A 27879-nucleotide genomic window follows, 5' to 3' on the forward strand; every position below is an offset into this window, starting at 1 on the left:
GATTCAAGGAGAAAAATGATAGAATTAAATCAGTAGCTGATAAAATGTTTAAAAATAGAGAAAACAATAGAGTTTCTTCCCACCTTTCATTTTTGTCAAGAGTAGCAAATTTGGCTTCATCTGTACTCCTGCCTCCTGTTTTTTTCTTCTTCTCCCTCTTTTTTCTGCTAAGCAGTTCATCCTTGATGTAGAAAGAACTACGGTTACAGGTTATCATTAACATGTAAACCACAAATGTTACTGGGACTCTTCTGTGAAGGGTAAACATTAGAGTAGCATTTATGCAAATGCAGCTAGGGGTCCTACATGATTAAGTAAAATGATCTATCTTAACAATAACTGTTGCCATGGCATCCAGTCTTTAAACACACATGAAGTCCAGTTCTGTCAGTCATGTGTATCTCCATAGCAATCAAAGTTTTCTAAGAGGAGAAAGCATTCAACTTGCCTCCTTTCTCATTCATCAACTTTAATAATGCAGTGGAAAAAATAAAAAAAAGTAAATAGATGCTAATATATGAATATTTTTCAAGTTATGCTTAGGTTTTTTTAGTCTATCAAATGCAAGAGACTTTATATACTAAAAAAAAAAAAAATTAAACAAATAATGTGGTTTTAGACTGCTTACCGATATCTATCCTGTTAACAAAACCCCAAAACAAAAAAGCATTTAGATAAGAACAAAGGCAAAGCAAGCACGATTACTAAACAAATAAAAATGATTATTTTTAAATAACATTTAGGAAAACCATAAACATGACTACAGTAGCATATGATTCTGCTTCAACAGATGATAGAAGAGTATTTAGTCCTCTTCTTTCTTCCATTTAAAAACCAAAGAACTACCTCTTGCTATTTATTATTAATTCTAGAAAACAGATGAAGTAGTTTTTAGATTACCATTTCTGATCTGTTGAATATCTTATTCTATAATTATCACCATTTTAAATGTAATCATTTTAATATGAAAAATCCAAATTCAAAAGAAGGGAGGCAGTAGAGAGAAATCCCTGTTATATGCAGACTTCTGCAGGAAATTCAATAGTAATAATTGAAGCAAGTTTGATTTATTACCAATACTTACCAGCTGTTTTTCCAGGTAGATTGACCAAACCACAGCATAATGACCCACTGTGAGTATAATGAACAAGAGTAATGCCAGCTCAGCATTGCTCATTTTTCTCACCCGCCTGTAGTAGAACACAGGCTGTCGCCAATCTGGTAGTCCATTGATCAGAATATCATCATACCTACAGTAGCAAATATAACAGACTTTCATGGAGAGCTTAAAATGAAATAAGCCAAACCACCTAATTACAAAACAAACAATATCCACAGACTGCTTGAATAATTTACACACACACACGCACGCAGGATCATTTAGGGTTTTTTTGTGTGGTTTGTGTTTTTTTTTTTTTTTTTTTTTTAAACAGCAATACACTGCTTTGTCAACTGCTAGGCTTGGATCTGGAAACAAGCGGAATCCCGAACCACAGGTTGGGGAAATTTATCTACTCTCATGGAGAAAAAGTAATAACTCAACTGCTCCTGCAGCATCCCAGTTGATTCACTTATGAAATAACAGAGCTGTAGAAACATGCATAGGTTCTACCTGCCTGTCTGCCTATCAGTGGCCAGGTCGCCAAAGAAGTAAATAACAAAAACTATTTAATGCAAAGCAGCAAGGAACAAAAAGCCTCAGCTACTCTAAATCTTTTTTTCTTTTCCAAATTAAAAGCACAAGTGGTGGGAGGAGGGCAGTTATCTTTGCTTTTGTTTTGTCCTCTAGAAGCATTATTTCTATTAGGCAAAAATGCTGGCAGAATTAATATGCATTCTGTAGTCAGATATGAAATGAAGTTAAAGCTTGATTATAATTTTAGAAAACAAGGTTCACTGCAGCTAGACTCTTTTGATTTTCTATTTGAAAAGCTGTCTCCAAATTCAATCTATTTTAATACTGTTTAAATGTACTAATATTACTGTCTGCATAAAAAACATTTTTAAAAGCATACACAAGTTTTTCCCCCACACAAACTTCTTGAAATATCTTAGTATGTGTCTATAGTATCTACTTTTATTTATAGTACATCAATGTCATCAACTGAAAAAAAAGACAGATTTACAGTCAGGCAAGACTTACCTTCTTTTTAGTTAAGTTTTAAGAGTAAAGTTTCAAACAAAAATCTATAAAGTAAACTGAATAAACCTGTATGTTCCAAGATGTCCAACCTGTTAATCTTAAATTGAACACAACTCATTACATATTCTAATCACACCATTTCCAGAATTAAATCTGCACTGAAAGGCCTAATTTGGTGCAACACATTGACCAAAATATTTTAATTAAAAATATTCTGAGTTAGTCGCAGGCCTAATTACAGGAATAGAAATAGGGCCTATATTGTCATGCAGGTCAGTAGAACTCAGTAGTAGGTTTTTCTCAAGTAAATTGACCGATCCAGGAATAATAGCGCAGCTGCTAAACTGCCAGTCTTGACATGTAAATCAATTTAAATGCAACAACTGCACTAGCTACTTTGATAGTTATTAAATTGATACCTTGGAGATGTACTAAAAAAAAATTCCACAATCAAATTTATTTTTAAGCAGAAAAAGAGGCAAAGGTTTTAAATAAAGAATACACTTTAACTCAGCACCTCTAGAAAACCCAACTCCTGATAAAACATTCGTGCAAGTTGGCAAATGTTGCTAGGTTATTTCTAGGCAAAAGATTTAACACCACAAGGCTCTGCTGTGTTCTGAATGTTACCATAAGTAAAATTCATATAATGAAATCAAATCTTCCATGACAATTACAAGAATACTAAGATTATTATCCATTAGTGTAAGTCTCAATGTAACAATTTTTCCTTTCCCAGTAAGTCAGAATGAAGCAACTACTGATGCCTTAACACAAACTATCTGCATGGAAAAATTGCTTAGCATGTTATTTCAAAATGAAAACTTTTGCTTAAATATTTTTTCTGTAAGTGGTTTGTTTCAGAGGAATAAAGTACAAGTATTAGCATTTAATCTAAAAAAAATACTGTATTTTCTGACTATTTTAGAGTTAGAATACAAAAAAAATTTTTTTTTAGAAACCGAACCATTTTAATAAACAAATTACGTTGATAATAAGATTTCACAAAAGATATGCTTTTCTGATGAAGGCTTCAGAGAAATAGGTATGGAATATTGGGAAAGAACAATTTTCTACAATATTGCTATAACTTTATTAGTTATTTGTCTTTCTAACACAATAAAGAATGTTAACTGAGACACTGAAAATTTGGCTACTGATTAAATAAGGTCCATATATCCTAATGGTAAAAATTTTGCAATCCTGTCTTAAGTATTACTAAACAAACATTTGGCAAGCACCTTCTATTTTAAATTATCTTTTAAGAAAAAATAAATTAAGACAGCAGAATCTTTTGCATTAAACACTTTAAACAGCATTCTGTATTTACTAGGCTATGTCCGCTGTTCTGAACAACAGTCTCCAAGGATTAAGTTGCAGAATCAATGCTCTATTGATTTTACTATCAATGAGCATTATGGCTCACACGACTGGCCATTTTAAGGGAAGAGAGCTTCTATTATAACCCACTTTTTAGAATATATACTGTTAAAAGATAAATCACTGCTTTCAATAGTAATTAAGCTCTATATTTGAAAAATAAAGATATCAATGATTTTTAGTTTTTCAACTGGAAAATGATCCTACTGAAACTCAGAAGCTTCCCACAATTTTTAAATCTTGATTTCCACATTTAGGATGCTGTTTAATTAAAAGCATGCATATTTCTCATTAAATAATTTCTTTATAGAAACCTATATTAACTATTAAGGATAGTCAGTTAATCCATATGCAGCAAGAACTACATTCAAAATTTAATTACAAAGCATTCTTCTTTTACCAACCTATTTTAATTGCTACTCTATATAAAAAAAAATATTAAACTGTGAAGGAAACATAAATTGGCAGTATTTTTTCTTAGACATATGTACACAGAATGCAACAAACATTTGACATATGAGTATGCCTAGCAGCGGCCTCTGAAATGTAGCAGTCTGCAAGCTAAAAACCCCCAAAGAACCAATACAGAAACAAACAAAAAAAGACTCCAACCACTTATAACTAAATTTTTTGTTTAAAAAATTCAGGGTATTACACAAGACTAGTTAGTAACCAATTGCAAGAGTATTGAAATTTCAATCTTCTGTGAAGTTTCATAAGATAATTTTAGAGCTCTTTGTAGAATCTATTATATTGCAAGAAAAATCCATTAACTGCAGTAGCTAATTACAGTATAATCTATTTTAATATAATTTACTTTTCCCTTTAAGAAGGCCACTGCATTTCATATTTCAAATTATTTCAGAGATCTGATACAGTTTATAAAAGATGTCAAGCTTGAATTAATGAGATCTATTCTGAACCACAGGAAGACTTTGCTGGCGTTTTTTATTTTTCCTCAAGCTGTCAAAGACATCCAGTGCAACATCAGCCAGAACAATATATACTTCCTATGTCCTATGAATACAGCCATTTAATTATAATGATAGCTAAGATAAACACCTTTCTTATACTAAACAAGCATATCTTGATTCATTTACAAATGCTTCCTGTAATCAAGTCCACATTGTTATAGAGGACAGGGCCTTGTAGGTAAAATGCTCCTTAAAATGGCAACAAACAATGAAATTAAAGTCTAAGATGTTTTGCTTAATTACAATTAAGAAAAGTATGTAAAATTATCTACTTTTTCATAAATTAAAAATAATCAAAAGGTAACAAAATATATCATCATCAAGTTTATTTGTCAATAAATACCTTAAAAAGTGATGTGTATTTCAGGACATGCACCTATCTCTACATACCCTGAAGATAAACTCTTCTGTAGAACTTCATATACTCTTCATTCACTATGGATACAGAACTTAAAATATTAATCAACGCTGCATGCATGTTTAAGGTTAGAATATTAGGATTTTTTGATTACCTAGTATGTGAGAAGAACTAACATGGAAATATTACTCTACTTCACGATTAACTATACACCTTTCTCAGAGAGGGTAGAACTGCGTTGATAAGCCCCTAGAGATACAAAGGGTGCACTGCAGCTTCTCCCCAGGGCACAGGGAGAACAGTAAACTTTGAGCCTCTGCCACTAGGTCCATCACCTCAGGCAACGCTTTCAGTCTTGCATAAGCAAAAATCTCATTTTCAGCATCCAAAGTGGGAAGATCCCAGAACGAAACCCCTCACTGTCTCCTTTCCCTTGCCACAGGGTTGCAAGGTGCGCTGGAGCAGAAACATTCCTAGGAGGGGAGCAGCTCCTCGCACGTTTAGTTAAGGATGTGACACAGCAACGTCTCACAGGCTAAGGAAACAAACCCCCTCTTTTCACACAGTTTAAAAGTTTCGACTGTATAATAAATCTGATCAATAAAGATTTTCTGAAAGAAAAGAGACCATGCAGTTATGCTGCTCTACACATGGCACAGTATCTGCAGAAAATTCTCTGAAGCTAAACACTATTTAACTGACTATGGAAGCTATATCAACCACACATCCATAGCGTGCAAGAAGAATGAAACACATACTGTCTATGTATTAAAAAAGCTATTGATAGTGAAATCAATCCAGGCTAGAACAACTTACTGTAGGTTTAACTTCCCATTTGCAATTATTGTGTTACACTAATTAACAATATTATTTCCTCAAACAGACTGGGTAAGTTAGTAACTTTCACGGGGTATACAAGGCCTAAAACCACAATTTTAACAAGCTTCTGCATCACAAGTCCATGAAAGAAAGCTATTATAGAGGTAATTCCTTGAAGTTCCATGCTGGAACTGATATCCATAGAGGTCATATAGCAAAGTATATTTTAAACGAGGTTACAAACAAGAAGGTGGGAAAATTTGAGGTATAAAATCACTTTTTAAGTGGTCTGAAACCATTCAACTAACATTTTAACTTTCCTTGAGTAGAGTAGAAATCCACACTAAAATTCTCTGGTGAGAGGTATAATTAAAAAATAAAACAAAACAAAACACAAATTTCCAAAAGCACTTCTTCTAAGTGCATTTCCATGACACTTCAACAGAGGATTATCAAAATGTAGATCATCTGTACTATAAAACCTGGACTCCTGCCAAGACATCTACAAAGCCAAAAACCCTTCAAGAAATGTCTTGTAAAAGATTAGTAAGGCAAAAGATGTTTTAATGAAACTCCAACCTAAAAGCATAACTTCCTTTGCCATGGCCCAGTTATTCTGATAATCATAAGCTTAAATGGACGTCCTTTAAAAAAAAAAAAAAAGTTTTATATATCTATACACACACACACACACACACACACACACTTCTTCCAGAAAGCAGATCAACCACAGATTTTTATTCCTTAATTTTATCCCCTTCAGGTATTGTTGGATCTGCTCCTGAGGCTGCCAGGGCAACTATCAATTATTAATAAACATAATGTTATCTGGATACCACTAAATCAGAGTCTACAATATTATAGATATGTTTGAAAGAAAAACAACAAAATAAGCAGAAAAAAATTGTTAAAGAAGGCATACACTGGAAAAAATCCCTAAATATCACACAAAGAACCTTTTATTGATATACTGATATATGACTGACAGCTGAATCCAAGTGGACTATATTTACAAGCACAGCTTTAATAAAACAATCAATGATAATTAACACGACTCACAAATAGAAAAAAAGAACAAGTGATATTATAGTTAAGCGCTAAACATTATTCCTTCCAAGTGCAAATTGGCTTTTAAAGTTCTTTCAAAACATACTTTTAAAGACGACTAATCAGTATACCCCACAAAAATGCACACCAGATTCCCCTTTAAGCCACATACAATCTTTAATTACACAGCTATATAAGAAGTACAACTCAGATTATACAAAAAATCTGAATAGTTACGACAAGGCCAAATAGGTTTTCAGTTTATCACTAGCATATGTGATTACTTTATTAAGAACCTATGTAAATTAACTCACCTCTGCCTCCTTTCTTCATCCTTTAAAATCTCATAGATAGCCACCAACTAGAACAAAAACACAAAAGAACCACAAGACATTTACTTTAGGACTTGAATTTTTAAAATTTGAGTAGTAGTGTCATATTTTACACTTGCCAATAAATATTCTTTCATAGATTTGAGTTTTCCCTATAATACTAGAGAGTAAGCTCACCAAGGGGAAAAAAAAAGAAAAAAAAGGGACATAACTGTATAGAAACCAGATGCACAATCAAGCAAGTTCTTACAAAATACATTCCCTGCCCCCCCCCCCAATCTTCCTCAGACTCGGAGACCTGTCTCAGTTACAGCTTAAAAAAAGGGTATCATGTGTTTCATTCTAAAGACCTTATTAAAACTATACTGCCAAAAGCCAGTGTTTGGTCACCAGGAGCATATTATTAAATGGCAGATCTAATTATAACAGTCCCATGGTTTTGCTCTACAAGGATTCAGAAGGGGAAAACATTCAAGAACTAAAATGAACTATTTTCATTAAATTATGACTACAGTAAACAACTTGCACTGAAACCTGATCAGAAATTTTTCTCACTTCTTTCAAAAATACAATTATAAACAGGCCTCAGGAAAAGAATAAAACATGTTTTCCTCATAAGAGTATACATCTAGGTATTTTCATGTGTTCAAAAATTTTTAATACACAAGTAGTTAAATACTAAATCCAAGTTATTAAACAAGTTAAAAAAAATTTACAACTCTTTCAGAATTAATCTAGCTGTAACAGGAAATATGTAATTCAGTGTTCAACTTTTCCATCATTTTAAAGGTATATCCTCATTCTTAATAAAAGCATATCTTTATAAACAATTCTGATCCTGTTTTTTACAAGCTTTTATTACCTATAACTTTTATTATGCACTTACTTGTCTAAACTGTATTTCCGCATTTACATCTTTATTCTTGTCTGGGTGTAAAATTAGTGAAAGCTTTCGATATGCTTTCCGAATGTCCGCAGATGAAGCATCCTTAAAAAGGGAAACAAAGCAAGCGTCAGAAACAAATTACCAGAAGGTTGTTAAGATCTGAGGCCAATCAGCCAAGAGCAGGAGTCAAGTCAATGCAACACGAGAAGTCCAACAACCAAACCGTGCCACTAGCCTGGCCCACAGGGCTGAACAATCATTTAGTCCAATTCAACTCTCATCGCAACTTCCTTCATTATCATACATTCATTACAATAATATTTGCTAAAACTTTCAAACGCTTTCTTCCTTAAAAATTAACCAATGTGCCTTCTGTACCAATTTAAAGTTCAAATAGAACCCAAGAACTATTACATATGCATGTCTTCAAGGAAGTCGTCATTTCTCCAAATAATCATGCTCAATCTTCCAAACTCAGGACTTGCTATGAACTGTGCCCTTATTAATATTTACATTTAATTCAGTGCTCATAAGACTTTCATTCAACTTCAGTTTCACCATGTCTAAAGAATTGTGAGGTTTTTTTAAGTAGTTTCAAATTGCAGTCGTGAAGCTACATTATGGCACTAACATCAATCTACTCCTGAAAAATGATAAAGATGGCATGCATTTTGAGAGGAAGAAAAAATGCAAATTGTAAAATGCATCAACAATGTATCAAATCAGCTGCACAATGCACAAACTTCTGAATTAATGATTGCCATTTAGTGCATGCTATAAAGACCATCATAAAAGAAAGATTTCAAGAAGTGTATTATACAGGATATAGGCATTACACTCACCAGAAGATCCACAAAGCCTCACATTTAAACACAACTTCTTGGCTTTTATTACAAACACCTCCAGGGCAATGTTTTAGAAATAAAGTACGTGTCTGTCAAGTTTAAATTCTTGGGATTCTTTAACATATAAAAATATATATTCTCTCTCTCAAAATTATAATGTCAATAGGTACTTAAAAAAAAAAAAAACACCAAAAAACAGAGCTGAACTAACTGTGAGAGGAACAGAGCTGAAATAAGATAATAATTAATGCAATACTGTAATTAATCTGTCAGGCTTTTTATTGAAAATCATTATTTTCATTTGAAAATTTTCACTTTTAGAACACGAGTCTATAATAATGTATGAGTTTGGGCCAGGAGTTAATATTAGAGAAAGATTTTGGAGGAGTGGGAGAAAGGCAAAAAGAGAAAGTGAGAGAAGATGCAGAGTTTTAGAACATTCAGCTATGAAAAGATACTTTAAGGAAGTTGGTATTATCCTCTAATGCAAGACCAAAATTTTCCTAGGCTCTGCCTACAGACAGAAGTTGCTTTGATTACTCACAGGGAAGATCACTTTTGAAAAGACTACATGTGCATTTTTTCCATTTTTTTATTTCCAATACCTACTTCTAAGGCATGTGCACCACAAGCAGAATCCCACTGGTTAAGTACCAGTTTGCTCCCATCTCGATTACTGTCAGTGAGTCATTTCACATAGTGGTGTTTTATTGGTTTATTTTTAATTCTTGGTTAAGGGGTAGGAAGAAGCAATGTGACTAAATATCTATTCTAAGCACAAAGAAATATTAAATCCTTGAGATGCAAACTTAATAGAATTACACAAAGTAAGTGGGAAAACACAAACTAAAGAAATGTTTTAAAATTAGGGATTGAGACCGTAACATCATCAAGAAATGAGTACCTCCATATTGTGTATATGGGTTAAACTGCAGCTTATTCCTTCTCCACTGTAGCTTTTGATGTGCTTTGTATTATTTTTGGAACATATCGGATGAACAGTTAAATACCTGATAAAAACATTTTAAAGATTCGTCTGGCAATATTTTTCCAGCTACTTCAAACAACGAACAAGATAAAAGTTAGAGTGTTTTGAGCTGTTTTTGTAGAACCTGATTTAAGTTTCACTTAGGAGCAGCACAATTAGATACATTTCTTTAGCAGCAAAGAAGATAGTTTTCCTGTTTCATGCTCAAGCAAGGCAAGAGATCTCAAGTCAACTACGAAGGAGTTACGTTGCTTCATCTTGAGAAGATGGGGAAAAAAATTAAACAGTTTACAAAAACATGCATCTTAGGTACTAGAAATAATTTAAAGATTGTTTTGTTTGCTCTCATCTACCAACCTAGACAGCCACTGCATCAACGATGCGGGCTTGCCTTCAATACAAAAATACAATATTTGAACACAGCTACAGCAAATAAAATCAGGCAACAGTTTACTGGCCATGGTTTTAGCTACACCACAAAACCACAAAAATTATCTTTATTAACATATCAGCTAGTTGTAATTAAGCCCCAGAAGTTTAAAAAAGGGAGAACAAGAGCACTGCATAACTGAATATGGGATGCTGCTGTAAAGGCAGTGATCACAGTGGGCCTGTATCAATAGCAAAAGCAACACTATGCCTGCCAGCTAACTGATCCTTCACAACAGGGTTCAACACAACACAGAACAACGTTGTCTGTCTTTAAAAATAAAGTCCCAAACATTTTGTTCATTAATGCTAGCTACAGATAATGTTGAACATCTTCAGGAAAGGTTCTGGATCCTTTAGGAGCTGTTCTGAATGGCTTTAGATGTGCAAAGGAAAATATTTTTTTAAGAAAAACCTTCCATCACTATAGAACTTTCTACCAATGTATTGCCCTAAATATGCTACAAATAATTATCATTTTAAACAAATACAGAAATATCTACCATATTCAAGTCAGCTGTTCAAAGAGTCTTTCATTTATAGCTAGCTGGTCACCTTCCATAATGGCTGAGCAATACTGAGTTGAAGAATCAGTGTTTTCTACAAACTAGAATATTTCATATACTAGGGGAAAGGTTCGAAGATTAGGGGGAAAATGCCACAACCACATTAAGTTTTTTGTTTGTTTTAAAGATAAAGCTCTGAAGACTATCTGGATAGCTTCTTTTACATTTCAGAAATCGCGATTTCAGCTACACCTAAGGAGGAAAAACCCCAGCTCTGTACAGGCATACCATTCAACAGCAAAAGGAGCTGCTAATATTACAGCCAGCTGGCACACTGATTTCTCCACACCGCACTTCAGGTTGGCAAGTAAGTTTTGCCACCGATTAAGCCAAGGGAGCCTGTGGCACTGTCTCCCTCATGTGGATACAAATGCCACAAGCACAGCACGAGGCCTCCCTTAGCAGCCACCCTTCAAAGCGACGGGTACCGCAGCACTGCCACGCTTGGCACCTTCGCGCCCCGCTGCCCCTTACGGGCACCTTACTAGTTCAGTGCTGCTCTCGCTGCAGTGATGGCAGACACCTCTCTGGTCAGCATCTAATCCCGGTTTCATCTGGTTCCTACACTGCTATTCAAGAGGAAAAAAGGTAATACTACATCACCTATATTTTGAAAAAACAAAGCTTAACCCAAGCACTTATGTTAAAAGATAATGCAAAATGAATGCTCTAAGCTAAAGTAAAAACTGCTCCGGTCAGCTGCACAGCTGGAAAAAATCCACCTAGCAGACAAGTCAATGGAGGAAAAGGTGTTTTATGCTAGAATTAATTCTCAGATATACCAAACAACAAGTCTATATTTAGCCTCTTATGCATGCAAATATATGCAAGTATTCTTATGGGAATTTTTTAATTGCTAACACTTTATTGAACAAATAGAGTTTCCATGTGTTTAGTTACAGGACCTCTACATGGAAGTTAACAGTTTATCTACTACACTTTTTAGTATAAGCCCTTAAACAGTACAAACCAATATTTTAACATACAGAAGAAATTACAATTTAAAGCAATCAACAGCATGACAAAAGTTAAATACATTTTTTAAGGTATTTTGCTGGAATATTTATTTTTATTTCTTTCAAGACAGTGATACCTCTCAGATTCCCAGGGTGGGGGAGAAGAGGAAGCATACTTCTCACTATTTATGCCATTTATTTTTTGCATCATTTTCATATTCTCCAGTATTACCAAGAAAAGTTGCATCATGAGACTACAAATACATAAGAAGGAGAAACAAAGAAAGAAGGAGAAACAAAGAAGTTATTTTTAGTCACTACTGATAACAGATTTAAAAAAATGGAAATAGGCATTTGCTGTCCCTTTTTTTTTCTTTCTCTCTTTCTTTTTTAATAAATTCTTGCTTTAAATGTATAAAAGTTAAAGATTCAAATCTTGCCTCCTCCTGCATCTATACAAATTTAGAGTCTCATCTGCAGAGTTCACTTCCACCTTTACAAAAAACAGAAAAGCTAACGCAGTACAGTACAACTATATCACTCCATTGCCTTCTATTCCTACCGTAACTATGATTACTAATGAACCTTAAAAAAGAAAAACTAAAAACACTCATTGCGGTCCCAAGACAATTCTTGGTGAACACATAACATATCAGATATTGCCATAGGCAAACAGTGATTAGGTCAAGGGGGAAAAAAAATAATCAATGTCTACATAGTTTTCACTTACCAACATATACAATTCAAAACCTAAATTGTTCCCTCGAGTGCAATGCAGTTATACAACAAGACTTAGTTACTTACAATTTAGCAACTGCTTCTAACACAGGAAATGCGCTCAATTCATCTTGGGTTTTAAATATGCCTGCTAATGTCTTTAAATAGGTGGCATTATCTTTATTAGCAATAGGAAGGCATGTGGTCCAGAGGATGCTGATAAAAGTCAGAATTCTCTTCATTTGCTGTTTGTCCAATCGCTTGTTAAGGGGTGAAAAGGGAATGATAGCAGTAAACTTATTTCAGCTGTAGTGCTGATGAATGCCTCTGTAGAATTCAACAGTGAATATAACTGTAGTTATATAGCAACCAAAAGTGGCAATTGTATAGGGCACCAGTTCCACAGCAACTCTGTTTGAAGTGTGAATCTTAGACCCGTAAATAAACTTCATTGCTGGCAGGCCTTCATGAGACATGAAACCTAAAAGTCTTTTTGAGCCTTCCCAAATTACAGTCAAATTTGTAGAACTATTGTTGTTGTTTATTTAATCAAGAGTAATTTAAATTTATGTGGTTTCATCAGTAAAATTTTCTATTTTGTACAAAAGAATGGGTTTAAGTCATTACTTTCCTTTTGGCAACCATCTGGTATACAAGTTGAAGCATAATCATACAGAGAAAAAAAAGTAAACTTTGTAAACTTACAATTACTTATTTTTCTTCTGTGATTTGAAACTACAGGGTACATGGTCTGTCCCACAGAAGTTCACAGAACAAGCAACGGCAGATAACTGGACACAAGCTACAGCTGTCTACTGCACGCTGGGCCAGCAGCGCGTAATAACTTACTCTCTGGTCCTTTGCATGAGAAGCCCACGCACAACTAATATCTGTAAGTGCTGAAGCCCAAACAGATGTGCCTGTAGGCCAGTAATTAAACACCCATTTATAGTCCTCATTCCTCAAGCGACACAAAGGAACATAAGTGTGACCCTTCCTAAATGCACCACAGCACCCGGGGACAGAAGAGCGGCGCTGCTGCTCCACAGCCCTGCCTAGGTAACTCCTAGGGCTGAAAACACAGCTGCAACTCTCCTTCCAGCCCTCTTCTCACCCCGTTTTGGTTCTGAATAGGCCGGCACAGCTCTCTCCAGCAGAGACCTGCCTGCTCGAAGGCCATTCTGACTCTGCAAGCTTACCACAGAAACTACAGAATTCAATGCCTTGCATTCACCTAGACTTTGTACTATATTTTTTTAATATAAAAAATTTTGAAATGTGACTTAAAAAAAAAAGAATTCCCACCATCAGTACCAATAGCGTTAAATTTCACAATACACACATTCTGTGCAGAATCACAAGTATCTGGAATTTTCCTCAAACACCTTCCTTTCCTGAAAGTAATTTCCCTAAAGAAAAAAAGTCATGCCTGCATGCTGTGTTTCTGCACACAGTAATCGCTCAATGACACCAGGAGGAAAAGCAGCCGCCACATAAAGCAGACATAACCACATACTCCTCTAATATTAACAACAGCGCAAGACTAGGAAATAAATGAAACTTCACCCATATCAGACTTGATTAAAATATCATTCCTAAATTTCCCTCCCTAAGTGTATCCACTCCAACCTGGTCCTAATTTGAAGTATTGTGAACAGATTAGTTCCAAGCGGTACACCTGAGTTTGCCAAGTTTGCATTTGGAAAAACATCTAAGGGGAAGCAGAGTCCTATAGCAAATTCCAGAGGTGGGAAGAGCTGCTGGTGATCCTGGAGAACACCACGCTGGGAAACAAAAGCAAGAGCCTCCCGGAAGACCAAGCATTATCTAGCAACAGTTATAGTTAACAGCTGTGAACTGAGTTTTGGCTCAAATTCCTTGCTACCTTTGTTCAATTCACCCTTTATTTTTATTGAACATATTTCTAAGACACCCATCTTTTTCACAGATGTAAAATGAGTTAAACTTGAATTTGCTGCTTCTCTGCAGATAAGGGTGCCAAGCGTAGCCGGGAAGCAGCCCGGATTTGCGGCGCTGCTGAACGAGCCATGCAGCTCTCAGCATTCCACTGATTTAAACAGAATAACAGCACAGCAGGGAAATACGGAGGAACTAAAAATAATGTTAAAAAGGTGTTTTAATGCTTTTTTATGTTGGAAAGTTTTAAAGCAATTCATGAAATGAAAATGAATACAAATCAGCACAATGTATTCCTGCGAGCATCTGATAACTGGCACAATCCCTGAACGGGCATGTTTGTTTCCAGGGGAGTGTGCCAAATGAAAGACGACACTGTTTTCAGCCTCTCATGCCAAATGAAAGAAAATTCTGCTGCCTCATGCTTGAGAAACCAAAAAAAGCGTGTTTTCTTCAGTACCTGTGCACAATTACATGGGCTTAGGTTTTCTTGACCAGTTTGAACAACAGTATTTACATCTAACTTTTTTCTTCTGTTAAAACTATTTTAGCCTTTTACCTTTTTATTTAGATTTTCAGAACTTGATTATTTGGATATGAAAACGTGGATTGCCCAAGGGAACAGCGTCATGCATAACCATAAGTTATGACCGAACACCAGCTTTGTATCAGACTGAGACGCAGAGAGCACTCACCAACTCCGCCACAACATTTTTAGAATTGCTCTTTCACATTTAAAATGGAAAATAAAGCCGGAGAATAGCAACTGAGAACATTCCTCAAGCCAATACAGACTAGTCCAAAATCCTGCCTATTGTTATGGTTTATTTCCATTTAGTTTTTCATTCTGGTACTTCAAAAGGAAGAAATGAGCAAGTATTCTTCATTTATTTCAAACGTTTTTCCAGGGACCATGCGCCTGTGTGTGTGCGCGCACACACCATTATAGGCTTGAGAAAGTTATTTTTAGCATGCTGTCTTGAAAATCTGCCCCTTGCATCAGAGATTTCCAGCTTACAGCTCTCAAACATACTACCTGCAAGATTCCTGATCCTGCAACATATTCACATGAAATAAAACTGTTAAAAGGGAAGACCACTGCTTTTACAGTCCAGGTTAGCAGAGAGAGTAAAGTATGATGTCTCTTGCCATGCATTTCTTGCTCAGCACCTTTGTCCCAAGATAGCAAAGGCCAAGGACCCCTGTTTTATTAGAGAGTGACACTATAACTAACCAAGGACAGCTGAAGGCAGTCTACACTCACCCAACTACGAAGCAAAGATTTTTGGGTGTTGTATCTGGCAAGTCCCAACCCTTCCTACCACGTACCCAAAATAAGCTTCCACCTTTTTTTATATAGTTTTCTTTCTACTTTTCAGCTTTAGTACAATGTTTCCAATCTTCTTTCAAGAGGTAAAGAATTAAAGGAACTTAGAGAACAGCAAGGTTAAATCTACAGACCAAGGCCTTTACCTCCTCTGCTTTGTACTTATGCTGCTCCCATCACACCCTTCCACCAGAACTGACAGTATTGACCCATACTCTCCTGCCTATCCTGTCCTTTAAAATAGCCACTTCCCAAATTTCAGTTTTAATGTAATTTTTGGAGGGAGATAACTAATGACCACAAATTTAATTATACAATCTTAAAGAAAACCAAAATCCAAAATAAAACAAACAAACAAAAAACCCCACTTCAGCTACTTTCTACCAAATTTCTTACTGAGTTTCCAAATCAGCAGAATTTTGTGCTGTCACTTTTGTGATTACATCTTTAAATAACCTGTAAGCTCTAAAAGTATGTAAAACTTTTTACATTTTTGAAAGGTATTTATTACCCTCCCTTCTGATGTCAAAAAAAAATGAGGAGGGGGGAAGGGCACATAAAGACAGGATGCAGGATGTATGGCTGAAAAGAGAAGATTATAAAGACATACAAGAAGCCAAAAGAGACTGATTATCTCCCACAGAAAAGTTTTTAAAATCTACCCATTACCTTATGCATCAGCACAGCATTTACATGGTGAACAATCCCCAGGAACAACTTTCAGAACAGGCCTTAATCATTTATCAGTAACTTTCTCAGCCCTATCAGCTGTGAAGGACAGTAATTTATATGCACATACACCCCCACACAACCATTATATATATAATATACATACATACATATATATACGCACACACACACACATATATATTTTTTGGTACACACACACACAGATGCACTAATATAAAAACAAATACCTTCCCTCAGAAGTCCTTAATGCTTATACAATGCTCTAATTTATATTTGTAATTGTTGCTCAACTTCACAAAGCATTTTAAGAAGAGTCAAATAAAGCCTGTTCCATAAGCCTGGAAAGAGTTGACAGTAATCATTGGCATATCTTGACTTACGCAATGCTTTTAGTGCACAACATTCTTTTAACCAAATGACAAAAACATGGGTAAGATGAAACTATTCTACTATAGTTGCAAAACAAAATGGAAAGAAAAAAGACTGAAGTGTCAAAAATGAAAAGATGTATCAAATAGGATTTATGAGGTCTGTCCCAAGTCCAGTGATACTTAATATTTTAACTGGCAACTTGAATTAGAGAATCCTTATTAAACTGGTAGTTAACACTCACCTGGGAAGATGCTGTCAGACAGAATTCAGAAAAAAAAAGAAAAAAAAAAAAGTATTTCACAAGGGAAAGACCAATGGTCTACATCTGGACAGAAGTCACCTACACAAATACAGCATGGAAAGAAGCAGTTAGGCAGAAGTGCTCTCCAGGATCAATGAATCACAAGCTGCACACAAGCCCGTGCTGTGATGCTGCCTTTCCGCGCCACCCAGCCCACCGCGCGCCACAAGCAACCAGGCCATTGCACTCGGCACCCACAAGACCGCAGCTGATTACTTCGTCCAGCTCTAAACAATGCGTTTCTAGAAAGCTGTAAGTCTCTTTGGAAGAACTGCAAAGGAAAGCAACAAATCTGAATAATAAGAGGCCTAGGAGAAAAAAAGTGACTCATTCAGAAAAACTGAAAGAACAAGAGTGACTGTTCGGGCTAACGAAAAGGCAGTTGACTAGGAAGTGCAACATCGTCAAATACATAAAAGGTGGCTTCAAAGAAAAATGGAATAATTGCCTTGTCTGATCTATCAAGGCTAAGCAGTAACAGGGTTGAATTACAGTACAGGAAGATTCAGGTTAGATATTAGGAAAAGTTGCTAGAAGCAACGAAAGCGCATCACTGGCACACACTGCCAAAGTCTCCATTATGAGCAGGTCTTACAAACATTTAACAGGCCTGATTTAGATATAACTGATTCTGCCACAGTAGGGCAGAGTAGGTCACTACCCATCATATATTCTAGGATTGAAATATCCCTTTGATGATCAATTCAATTAATAAATCCTCTGAGAACATTCAAACTGGATTTACCACATCTGTTTACATAGTTTAAAAGGTCCTAGCTGACAGAGTATTCTTGTCATACTGAAAACAACAGATGCTCATGTTGGAAGAGAAAAAGTCAGCGAGATTTTCAGAAAACCTAAAAGGTCTTTGAAATGAGTGGCAAGTTTGTAAGTAACAGGAGGTGGCAGGGAACACTTTTTTGCTATAAGTTTATAATCCAATACAGCCCTGTCTATGACTTGGACAACTAGGCATTATGCTTGCTTTTCCTATTACATACCAGCTATTGTGAATTATTAAGTTGTCCTGTAGTGAAATTTCACTCATAACTCTCCCATGTAATTCGGATTTAGAATATTTTCTCCACCTGAATTATTGACTTCAGCCTTGAAAGACACCAAGAACAGATATGACTAACAAGGTTTCCTTGAGAATGTTGGATGAAAATAATAAGGACTAAACTGGATGAGAAAAAGCAGGCAGGAATTTACACAAAATCATAAAAAAGCTAAAGAAACTATTCCTTTAAAAGTGTTCTATATTTGGTTTGTTATAAATACCCATTTAATTCCTGCAGCAAAAATGCCTAAATGAGGATATGGTAGAGACATTGCAGTTAACCATATCATATTGAGAGGTACAGCAGTCATGTTTTCTTCGTTTGTAAGAGAAAGAAAGAGCATCTCTCTCAAAACTACAGAATTTTACTTTTTACCTAGTAATAGCTTCAATCTTGCTTTTCCCATTTTCTATATAGGTTCTATACCATGCTATAATATTTCCAAAGCAGTGATTTTGCAGAAATTTTTGCAATTTTTCTTAGTTCAAGGATGCCTAAAAATAGTCCTGTCCACAGAACTTAAGCTTTGAGATCCAGATTTATCTCAGTCTACAGTCTTTTGTTCATCAGGAGCCTGGAAGACATGAAGGATTTACTGAGATCAAAAAGTTTTTCATCTCCCTGCTACAAAATCCATGTTGCTCAGTTGTGATAAATCTTTAGCACCTTTCTCCAGAAAAGATTGCTAGTTGAAAGACATACAGAAAAAGATCTTGCCATGAAGATCTCATGTATGAGGATATTATGTTTTCCATGAACAAAACTGTATTATGGGAACCTTTCTCTCTTCCTTCCTCCACTATTATTTTCAGCATACAGAACAGAAGATATCTATGAATATTGAGATCTTAAAAATAAAATTTAAAAAAAGGGGTTTTTTTCTTTTAATTTCACAGCCAATTGATCCTAAGTGGCAAAATGCAAATTTTTAACCAAAGACGTTTCTTTGCAGAATATTGTAACTTCGAGAATATACAGAATGCTACCTCTGAAATCCCTAAAAATACATTTGCAAACCTGTTTTAATTTACTCAAAACACATTTCTATGAGGTTTTTTTCAAATGCAGCACTTTAAACAGCTAGCTTTATAAAGAACTACCAACAGCATATATCAAATTCCTTCCCTCTTTATTTAGACTATTTTCTACTGAACTAGTTAGGATTTAGCCCTACCTGTCATGTAAGGGAGTTGCATAATGATCCCTTTATGTTCATTAACTACCATTTTAATGAGCTATTACTACCTCGGGACTCAGAAGATCTCAGGGAGGTTGTAACATGCCACTACTTATATAGTAATTCACTGCTGAGTTAGTACATAGCCTCCTTGAAGGAACATAGGAATGCCCTCCATCACTCTCTGCAGTACAGATACCAGTGTCAGCAGAAAGTTCTGTGTATAAGCAGCACCCCAGCCTAAAACCCAATAAGCAAACATCTCAGTTAAAATTCCAATAAGCTTAACAGATTACCCATTACAACTGTCCAGCCCAACCCTTTGCTAAAAGTTATCCCACTCCTAACAGAGCGAGCTGAAAGACAGCACTGCTCAATCAGCTCAACTCACAGTTTGAGGAACTAAAGCAAGGAACTAAAGCAAGGCACATCTGATAAAGGCACAGGGCAGAAAGCAGAGGACACTAACATCCAAATCACTACACACAAAACCTGTCAGAGTCTGCATAAGCTGTAAGCTGGCCAGTGGATGTTCAAAGGAACCTGGGTAAAGAAATCAGTTTTACCATTAGGAACCATCAACTAAAAATAATGCACAAAGTGAATTAAAAGTTTACCACCTGAAAACTTAAAAAACAACAACAACAACAAAAAAAAAAACTTGCCCATATTAAATACAGCAGTATATATGCAATGACTTGTGATGGAACTGACTTAAAGACAGCCTGTCCCATTCACTACCAACTTTGTATGGAAAATTGGTATCTTCCATACTAAAAATGCCTATCTGACATTATTTCTAGTAAGAATGAGCTGAATAATCCTTAAGGAAGATGGTTACCTCTCAAGATTCACAGCACTTGTAGGCAGATACTGTTACACACAGTGGCACACTGTCCCCTCAACTGGCCCTTTTTCAAATCAAAGTGCTTGAACCACACAGGCCCAAGTAAGAGGCAGAAACATCACTTTTCTGCTTTTCATAAAGCCATTCACTTTAGCAAGCGGTTACTCCCCTCCTTTCCACTACCCCACTGGAGGTACCCTGTTGCATCAGGGAAGGAGAGGACAAATGCATACTGATCCATAAACTGTCTGCCTCTTGGTCTGCAAGAGCTGAAGGTGAGCAGAATAAGGACTAAGGACTCTACCCAAACCGGGGAGGCCCACACCTTGCAGGATTTCCCATCCAGGAGCAGCCTACGGAACAGCAGGCAGAGGCAGTACGCTTCAAGCTTCTGCTCTCACAGCAATATCCACAGGAAGGCTGCAGCTGAACCACATACTCTGAAAACCCAGACAGGTCTAGAGGGCACAGAGGGCAGGTATGCACAGACGGCAAAAGCAGAGATGAGCGCAAAGTAAACACTTCTCCCCATCTCCTTTAAGTGGTGTGCTGACCGGTGAGTGCAATGCTCAACAACCTCATCACTGCAGAAGGCAGAGGATATCAAACTCATATGTGTGCACTTGCTCCCCTCCTTATCCAAATTTAAAAATACTGCAGGAAAAACAAGCCTGCCTTTTTTTGCTGGGAAGCTACCTAAACTGTCCCCACTTGTCAGGGGGATGAGAAAACTGAAACAGCTCTCCCCCACTGCTCTCTCTGAAGTCACAAGCGACTCAGTAATGGGAACTGCTCCCCACTCCTGACAGAAAAACAAGAAACAGAGCAAATGTAAGGTCAGTTTTCAGCCACTGATATTAAGCAGCTGTACGGACCATATTTGCTTCCCTTCGCCTGTCATTCACCTCTAAGAATCTCAGCTCTCAAAAGCAAGTCACAACAGGACAGGGGAAAGGAATGGGTTTCTTCCACCCTCCCTCCCACTTTTCATTTCCCCACCATCACAAGCAGAAGCAACAGGTAAGACGAATTTTCTTCTGACACCTGTACTGTAAGGATAGCTCCTCATCCTGGAAGCAGCAGGAACATTGCAGGGCAGACAACCACAGAACCAGGTGAGGAGAACAAAAACTGCAAAGGGAAGAAAGACCAAAATAAAAAGGACAACATGCCTACGAGAAAGAAGAATCAGCAGTTGAATGAACAGCAATGAAAACTTGGCACAAGTTGCATCCCATTAACTATGGTACCAGAAATCTGTTTCAGCCAACTGCCTGCAGCAGAGTGACTATTACTAATTCATTTGCTTGCCTCTCAACATAGTATTACAGGATTATCAACACAAAAGATAACAGTGAAAGTTTGAAGATAGAACTGCGGTCCTACAGTCTCGAGTAGAAACACTGGCAGATGTAAAATATTTGGAAACCAGAAGCCATAAGGCAAGTTCTGTGATCACAGGACTCTTGAATAAAACAAAGACAAATTCTCCATACAGTACTCTAACATGTGGGTCCTCCCCAAAGTTTTCAGATTAAAAAGTGAAGACTAAAAAGGGCCTGAGTTCAGGACAAAGACAACACAAAACTTAGTTAAATTTTATCTGTTCATCATACTGCTATATTGCTGCAGAGACCATGTTTCAGTTCTTGAATTAGCCAAGTACAGTAGTTAAAAGAAAGTTTAATAGACAAGCAAGAATATATTTAGAAGCTAACTTTTGACACACATAGAGAGGAAAGGACTGAAATGGCAAATCTACAAGCTGCTACATGGACAAAAGCACTTTGTCTGCAAGGATGTTACTGACAGTCCTGCAAGTATAAATAATAGGCCATAGCTACTATTCCCTCTATATCATAACCTCAGCCATGGAATAAAATCCAAGAAATGAAAAAGTACTCAAACAGATGCAATTTCTTCCTCTCATAATTTATTAAGGGTTGGGGAAGACAGTATTTGGGGGGGGGGGGAACAAACTGTGGTAGCAGAAATATTGCAGAATTATTTCTGAAAGAATCAGTCACAGTAAGTACCACATTGGTCAAAACGAGAGCCATTTACTGCAGCAGGAAGTTTAGCAGGACTAAAATTAATGTTTCCTTATCTAGCTCCTCTCTTCCAATTAGTCCCACCCAAGTCCTGAGCCAACTTCAGGCAGACGCCAGCAGTGGCAGCTCTACAGCCTGTGGCAATGTCAACAAAGAGCATACTGTTGGCAGCCAGACCAAAAGGATAAAGTTTTGGTCAAGCTTTATTTTTGTTCTTTGAATTAAGAGAGAGGAGGGTAACTTTTTTTTAAGCAAGCAGCAAGAGAAGAGTTATTGTTATTAAAAAGCTAGTAAGATTGTTAAAAAATAGATTTGAATTTATTTAAATATTAAATGTAAGCTTACAGTTTAAATATCAAGGACTAACAGAAATATGATAAAGATTCTACATGATACAGACAATACTGAGTATTATGAAACGGGTAAAGGAGATTTGGGAACAACTTGGCGGTTCCTTGATAAAGAATTACAACCTCTCATCACCACTCCTGCCACTCTGTCTTTATGCAACATATAGAAGATTACTGCTTACCTAGTGAGTAGCTATTCAATGTTTTTCTCCACGTTGTTCATAGGTGGCCTCATCTGCTCTTAGCTGCATGCTATTCAAATATTTTTGAATCCATGAATAATTGCCCATCACAACGGCATCGGAGTACTTCAATAATAATACTCACCTTCGTAATACCTTAAGAGATAAGCGTGCATTACTTTTATTTTTATGGATTGCAGAACGAGGCACAGATTAAAGTAAAATATTCCCTAATCTCTGATGCTAATTCTACCTCAGATATGATTCTTCCAAGCGCTCAGTATCAAACAACATTCCATGCTTTCAAGCACAGCACTTCCATCGACTTCAGCTGCAGCTGCAAGCCCTCAGCATTTCTGCATATCAGCCCCTAGTATCGCAAATTATGCAACCAGAATTGCAGAGCACTCAAATCAATTAGTCACCACTTGGGAAAAGTTTCGTTTAAATGCCTTGCCTAGCATCACGTAGGAATTCTGTGGCGGAGCGAGGAACAGAATCCAATTCTCAAGGGCACTTTTCATCTGACTGGCTTACCCATGAAACCATCCTATTTTCCTGCAATCTTCTCCCCCACTCTCTACATACCCTCTACATCTACAGGTTAAACAGTTTTTACAGACAACAGTCTCTCAATACATAAGCCTGAAGCTGCACTGGGGCCAGATTTCTCCCTGAGCCTGAATAAGTAAAGACCCTGTAGAATATAATGTAGTGAATTAAAAATCATCACAATGAACAAGCACAAAGAAACCAAATTAAGATTTGAGACATCCTGAAAACTGACATTCCCTAATATTACAGTATGCAGCCCCAGAAATTTGTTGAAAGTCTTTAAAAGCAGTATTAAGATACATGATTTCATGAGGCTGTTGTAGAAAAAGACAACAGAGGGAAAAAAAACAAACAGGCTCAAAAAGGAAAAAAAAAAGCATAAGCAATGCAGACCTGCTCCATAATATTAACAACTTAAATGCAACAGTGCCCCCCCGCAACAAAGCCTAGCTCTCTACAGAAGCATTTTGAATCTAAAAGGATCACCTAAACTGCACAACAATCTGGCTAGTTATCAGCTGGCCTATTTCTAATTAAAGCTCTTGAGACAAATATAAAATGGATTACTCCTTCAAACAGTAAAGTGTAATATTTCTAAGAGAGACGCAGTAGCAGTCAGGTATCTGCACACAACTAAAAACCAGCACATGCTATACCATTTTAAAAGTGCAAGGAGAAATTGGTGTATCGAGTTCAGTAGTTAAGAAGGGGAGGGGGAGAGAGTGCACGTATTAAAAGCAGATGAGCCCACGAGTAGAAGGACAATTCAGAAACACACAGTGTCCAGGTAATTGATGATTCAAGTGTACTTTTAGCTTCAAAAGACACGAAAGTATTTACCAAACACTTTCCATGGGGCATATGTATTTTTATCATCTAAGACAAAGAAGGACAAGACCCAGCATCTTACAGAAAGAAGCTCTGACGTGTAATGAAAGTAAGAAGACTCTAAAACTAATGGCAGCCGTATAACAAATGGGCCAAGCTGTTAAATTACCAATTCTGTACAGTACAAGAAAGTTCTTCCTGCATATTTCACCAAGTCTTCTCAACGTGTGAGGGTAAGCCAGAAGCACAAATTGAAGATGTCTACTTTCAGACCACAAATGACTGATTCAATTTTTTATCCCAAAATTCCCAAATTACTTAGAATGTTGTTGAAATATTCCTTGGCAGGCACATTTTCAGAAGCTATAGGTACTACGGCATTTCTGGATTATTTATGTGAATGGTATTGTCAGCATTTAGCAACACAAGGCATAGCTGTAATATTTTTATATCACCTCTATCTGATTTTATCATCAACACTTAATGAAAAATTTCTGCCAAAGACTTAAAAAGCCTTAGGCACGCTGGAAGAGAAACTCCACCAATCTGAATAAACATGAACTTTTTTTTTTTCTTTTATGTGAATAAGAATATAACTATCCGTAGCCATGTTTTTGAAACACAGTATTTCATATACTTTATATAGTTTTCCTGCACTACAAAAGAATAACTTAAAATAAAGAGCTATACTCTTCCCATGTGGGTCAATCAAAATGTGCATGCAGTTAAAATGACTATTAAAATACCTTTATTTTTAACATTAAAATTCCAATTCTGCAAGTCTCTAGGAATCCTAGGAAATGTATTTGCATGGAAATCAAACGGGACTCTGCTGGCTAAACACTTGTGGAATCAAGCCCCCAAATAAACTAACAGGCACTCTAAGATTTTATTCAATAATACTTACAAATTTAGATTCAGACTTAAATTTACATGAACTGAAAAATTAAAGGAACCTTTACAAGCAAGAAATTTTACATATGATAAATTTAAACAGTTTGTATCTTACTCAAGAAACCTTTCTATTCATATTCATCTAGAATTGCATGAAAGATTCACATTTATAAAGGATTCTTAATATAGCAAGTATTTATGGAAAAAATAAAATTAAGGCAATTTCCATAATTGTCTTAGTTTAGAAGGGCTTTACGCACACACACACACACACACAGATAGATTATAATCTACACGCACACACAAACACACACACATATACTTTACATAACATTCTTCACCTGAAAGTCTTTAAACTAACAGGAATTTTAAAGTCTTAACCATCACCCTACTCTTTTCTACTAATATCATAGATAACACTAAGTGGGGAATTGGGGGAGAGAAACAACTCTCAAAAATGAGGGAATGACAAAAGGGATACAGTCCATCAAGATGCATTACAACTGATAGTTTCCATATTTCAGTATCAGTATTTGTACCAAAAGACTAAAAAGGATAACATTTTTAAAAGACAATAATGCAACACAACATTTACTCAGTCTTTAGTATTAATAGGAGGTACAAGTAAAACCAGACACAATAAATAAATAAATAAATAAGGGTAAAACAAAAAACATGGAAATGTTTTTTCAGAAATCTTTAATTATGTCAGAAATTTAGGTGAACATCAAATAAAAGCACACAAACAAAAAAGTTGCCGCTCTCCGCATTAACATGTTACAACACAATGAAATTCAAATTCTAAAGGGCTCTCTTATGGAAAAAGAAAACAAAAACATGAAGAGTTAATTTTATGAGCAATTTTAATTTCCTCATTCTTATTTATACTGCTCTCACTAAACAGTACGACAAGAGACACTAAGTATTAAACAGTTCTAAATCATTATTTTTTAACATAGTAAAATTGTTTGGAAGTTCTCTTCACAGAAGGGGAACTTCTGATTATTTTCATTAGTTCACTATTTGTAAATATTTTTCATCACTATAAAAAAATGTAAACTAAGGTAAAAATGAACTCCACAATAGTATAAAGTCTTCAGTTCTGGTACGGCATTTTTCCTTTTAAATAGCAAAGCTAAGAACTGCCTACAGATAGGAAATTAAGTCTTTGTTCAAAGTACGTCTCAATAGTGAATCTAACAAAATTCCAGGAACCGTACTATATACCATGGTTGCTAATTTTTGCAATGTTATGACTTTTCCGAGAATGCACTTGTTCCTCTAAACAAAACAGGAAGTAACAGTTTGAGATTTGCTCAGCAGTCGAGAATGAAGAAAAGCACCATTACCTATAGTCCTGACATCAAAGTTATAACAACAAAGTTAATATCAAAATATAACTAAAGGACAATTTCAGGGCAAAAATGGCCAAGTGTTAGTGTTAGTACAGTACAAGAAAAAAGCCAAAGGACTTTTTTTATTAATATGAGTTTGCTGACTTTAACAAAGATGAACCTTAGAAATTGAGACCTGTACTATTATCTGCAACACTTAATTAGATAAGGAGGAAAAAAAAAAAAAAAACCACACATTGCTTCTGGGGAATTACTACTACCGAGCTGATTAATACAGAAACTATTTAGTACAAACTAATTACCCTCCAGGAACTGGGAGAGTTGCATTACAACCATTTTTTTCCCTCTTTTGTAAAGAAAAAAGATTTCTTGAACACAAGATTTAATAATTGTATGCAGTCACATAAAATAAAACCCTGAATGAATAAACTGCACATTAGCTACAGAAGTTTACCTCATGGGGGGGGGGGGGAACCCAAAAAACTATTTCTAGAGTTAGATTTGCTAAAATTCTTGACAATCACCTAGATGAACAAAATTTGTTTTGCGCATACATAAATATTCTTTCCATATCTGACTTTTGGCCATTAGGCTATTTATTCTGGCAAGCAAACAAAGCCAGATTAACATTAACTTCCTAAAACAAATTGATTTCATGTTCTGAATACTGCGATAATTTTCTTAGTACCTTTCAAATTTAAAAATCCCTAATTCAAATGGCAGCAGCTGAAGAGGTTGCACTAGGTTCTTCTAAAGCTGTAGCGCACCACAGAAGCTAAAACATTGCACTGACATTCAAAATAAATGCAGCCAACCTATATAACATGAAACTTTATTCTTTTCTAAGAAATCTTACTCAAAATAGCATTGATAAGAGGTTCACTTCTATACCATTTTATGGTATAGATCAACATGATCAACAAATGCCACAGATGAAGAATGCCACAATCTCACTAGAAGGTTTCCAGCAAACCCATCTCCACTGGCTGAAACTATCACTCTGAATCCAGCACTATCTTCAGCCCAGTCTTCTAACCTTTTCTTTTTTCCAGTAGACCTCATATGCATTTGATGCAGAATCTTAAGACAAACTTGAGTTTTGCCAAACACATATGCTCGGAGTGCCGTTATATTAAACCAGCAATGGTGATCCTTCAGTCAGGCTGACAGATGCCAGCTAATGCTAGAAATAACACACTTAAGTGCATTTTTTAAATAAAAATGGAATCAAAACCCAAAGTAAATATTTGATAATTCTGGTCTATTTTCACTTGAATTTATGTAATATTGTCTATTACAGAACTAGAAAATTATCATCAATAATTAAGATATTTAATAGTTATGCAAATTTACCTCTTTAGTATTTTCTAAAATTAATACAAGTCTGTATTTTTACAAAACTTAATAAGCTAACTTCTTTCTTTAGTATTCAATTAAAAAACATAACTGCAAAATATTAGCTATGTGTATTTTTAAGGAACAAGTTCAATCAAGTTGCTTGCTACCATCTGTATGGATGTTTTTGATACCCA

The 27879-nt window shown here is 35.8% G+C and overlaps 1 protein-coding gene across 1 annotated transcript in view; it reads right to left on the bottom strand.

The window, feature by feature from the left end:
- The window catches only part of DNAJC1 (DnaJ heat shock protein family (Hsp40) member C1), a 112700-nt gene that overhangs the window by 63294 nt on the left and 21527 nt on the right, over positions 1-27879 (bottom strand). The window contains exons 2-5 of the mRNA XM_067291780.1: positions 7940-8041; positions 7036-7082; positions 1085-1250; positions 84-181 (exon numbers count right to left, since the gene is read on the bottom strand). Coding sequence (XP_067147881.1) covers positions 84-181; positions 1085-1250; positions 7036-7082; positions 7940-8041 — 413 coding nt within the window. The remainder of the gene's footprint in view (positions 1-83; positions 182-1084; positions 1251-7035; positions 7083-7939; positions 8042-27879) is intronic.

This window comes from Apteryx mantelli, chromosome 2 (genome assembly GCF_036417845.1).
Source record: "Apteryx mantelli isolate bAptMan1 chromosome 2, bAptMan1.hap1, whole genome shotgun sequence".
Taxonomy (NCBI): domain Eukaryota; kingdom Metazoa; phylum Chordata; class Aves; order Apterygiformes; family Apterygidae; genus Apteryx; species Apteryx mantelli.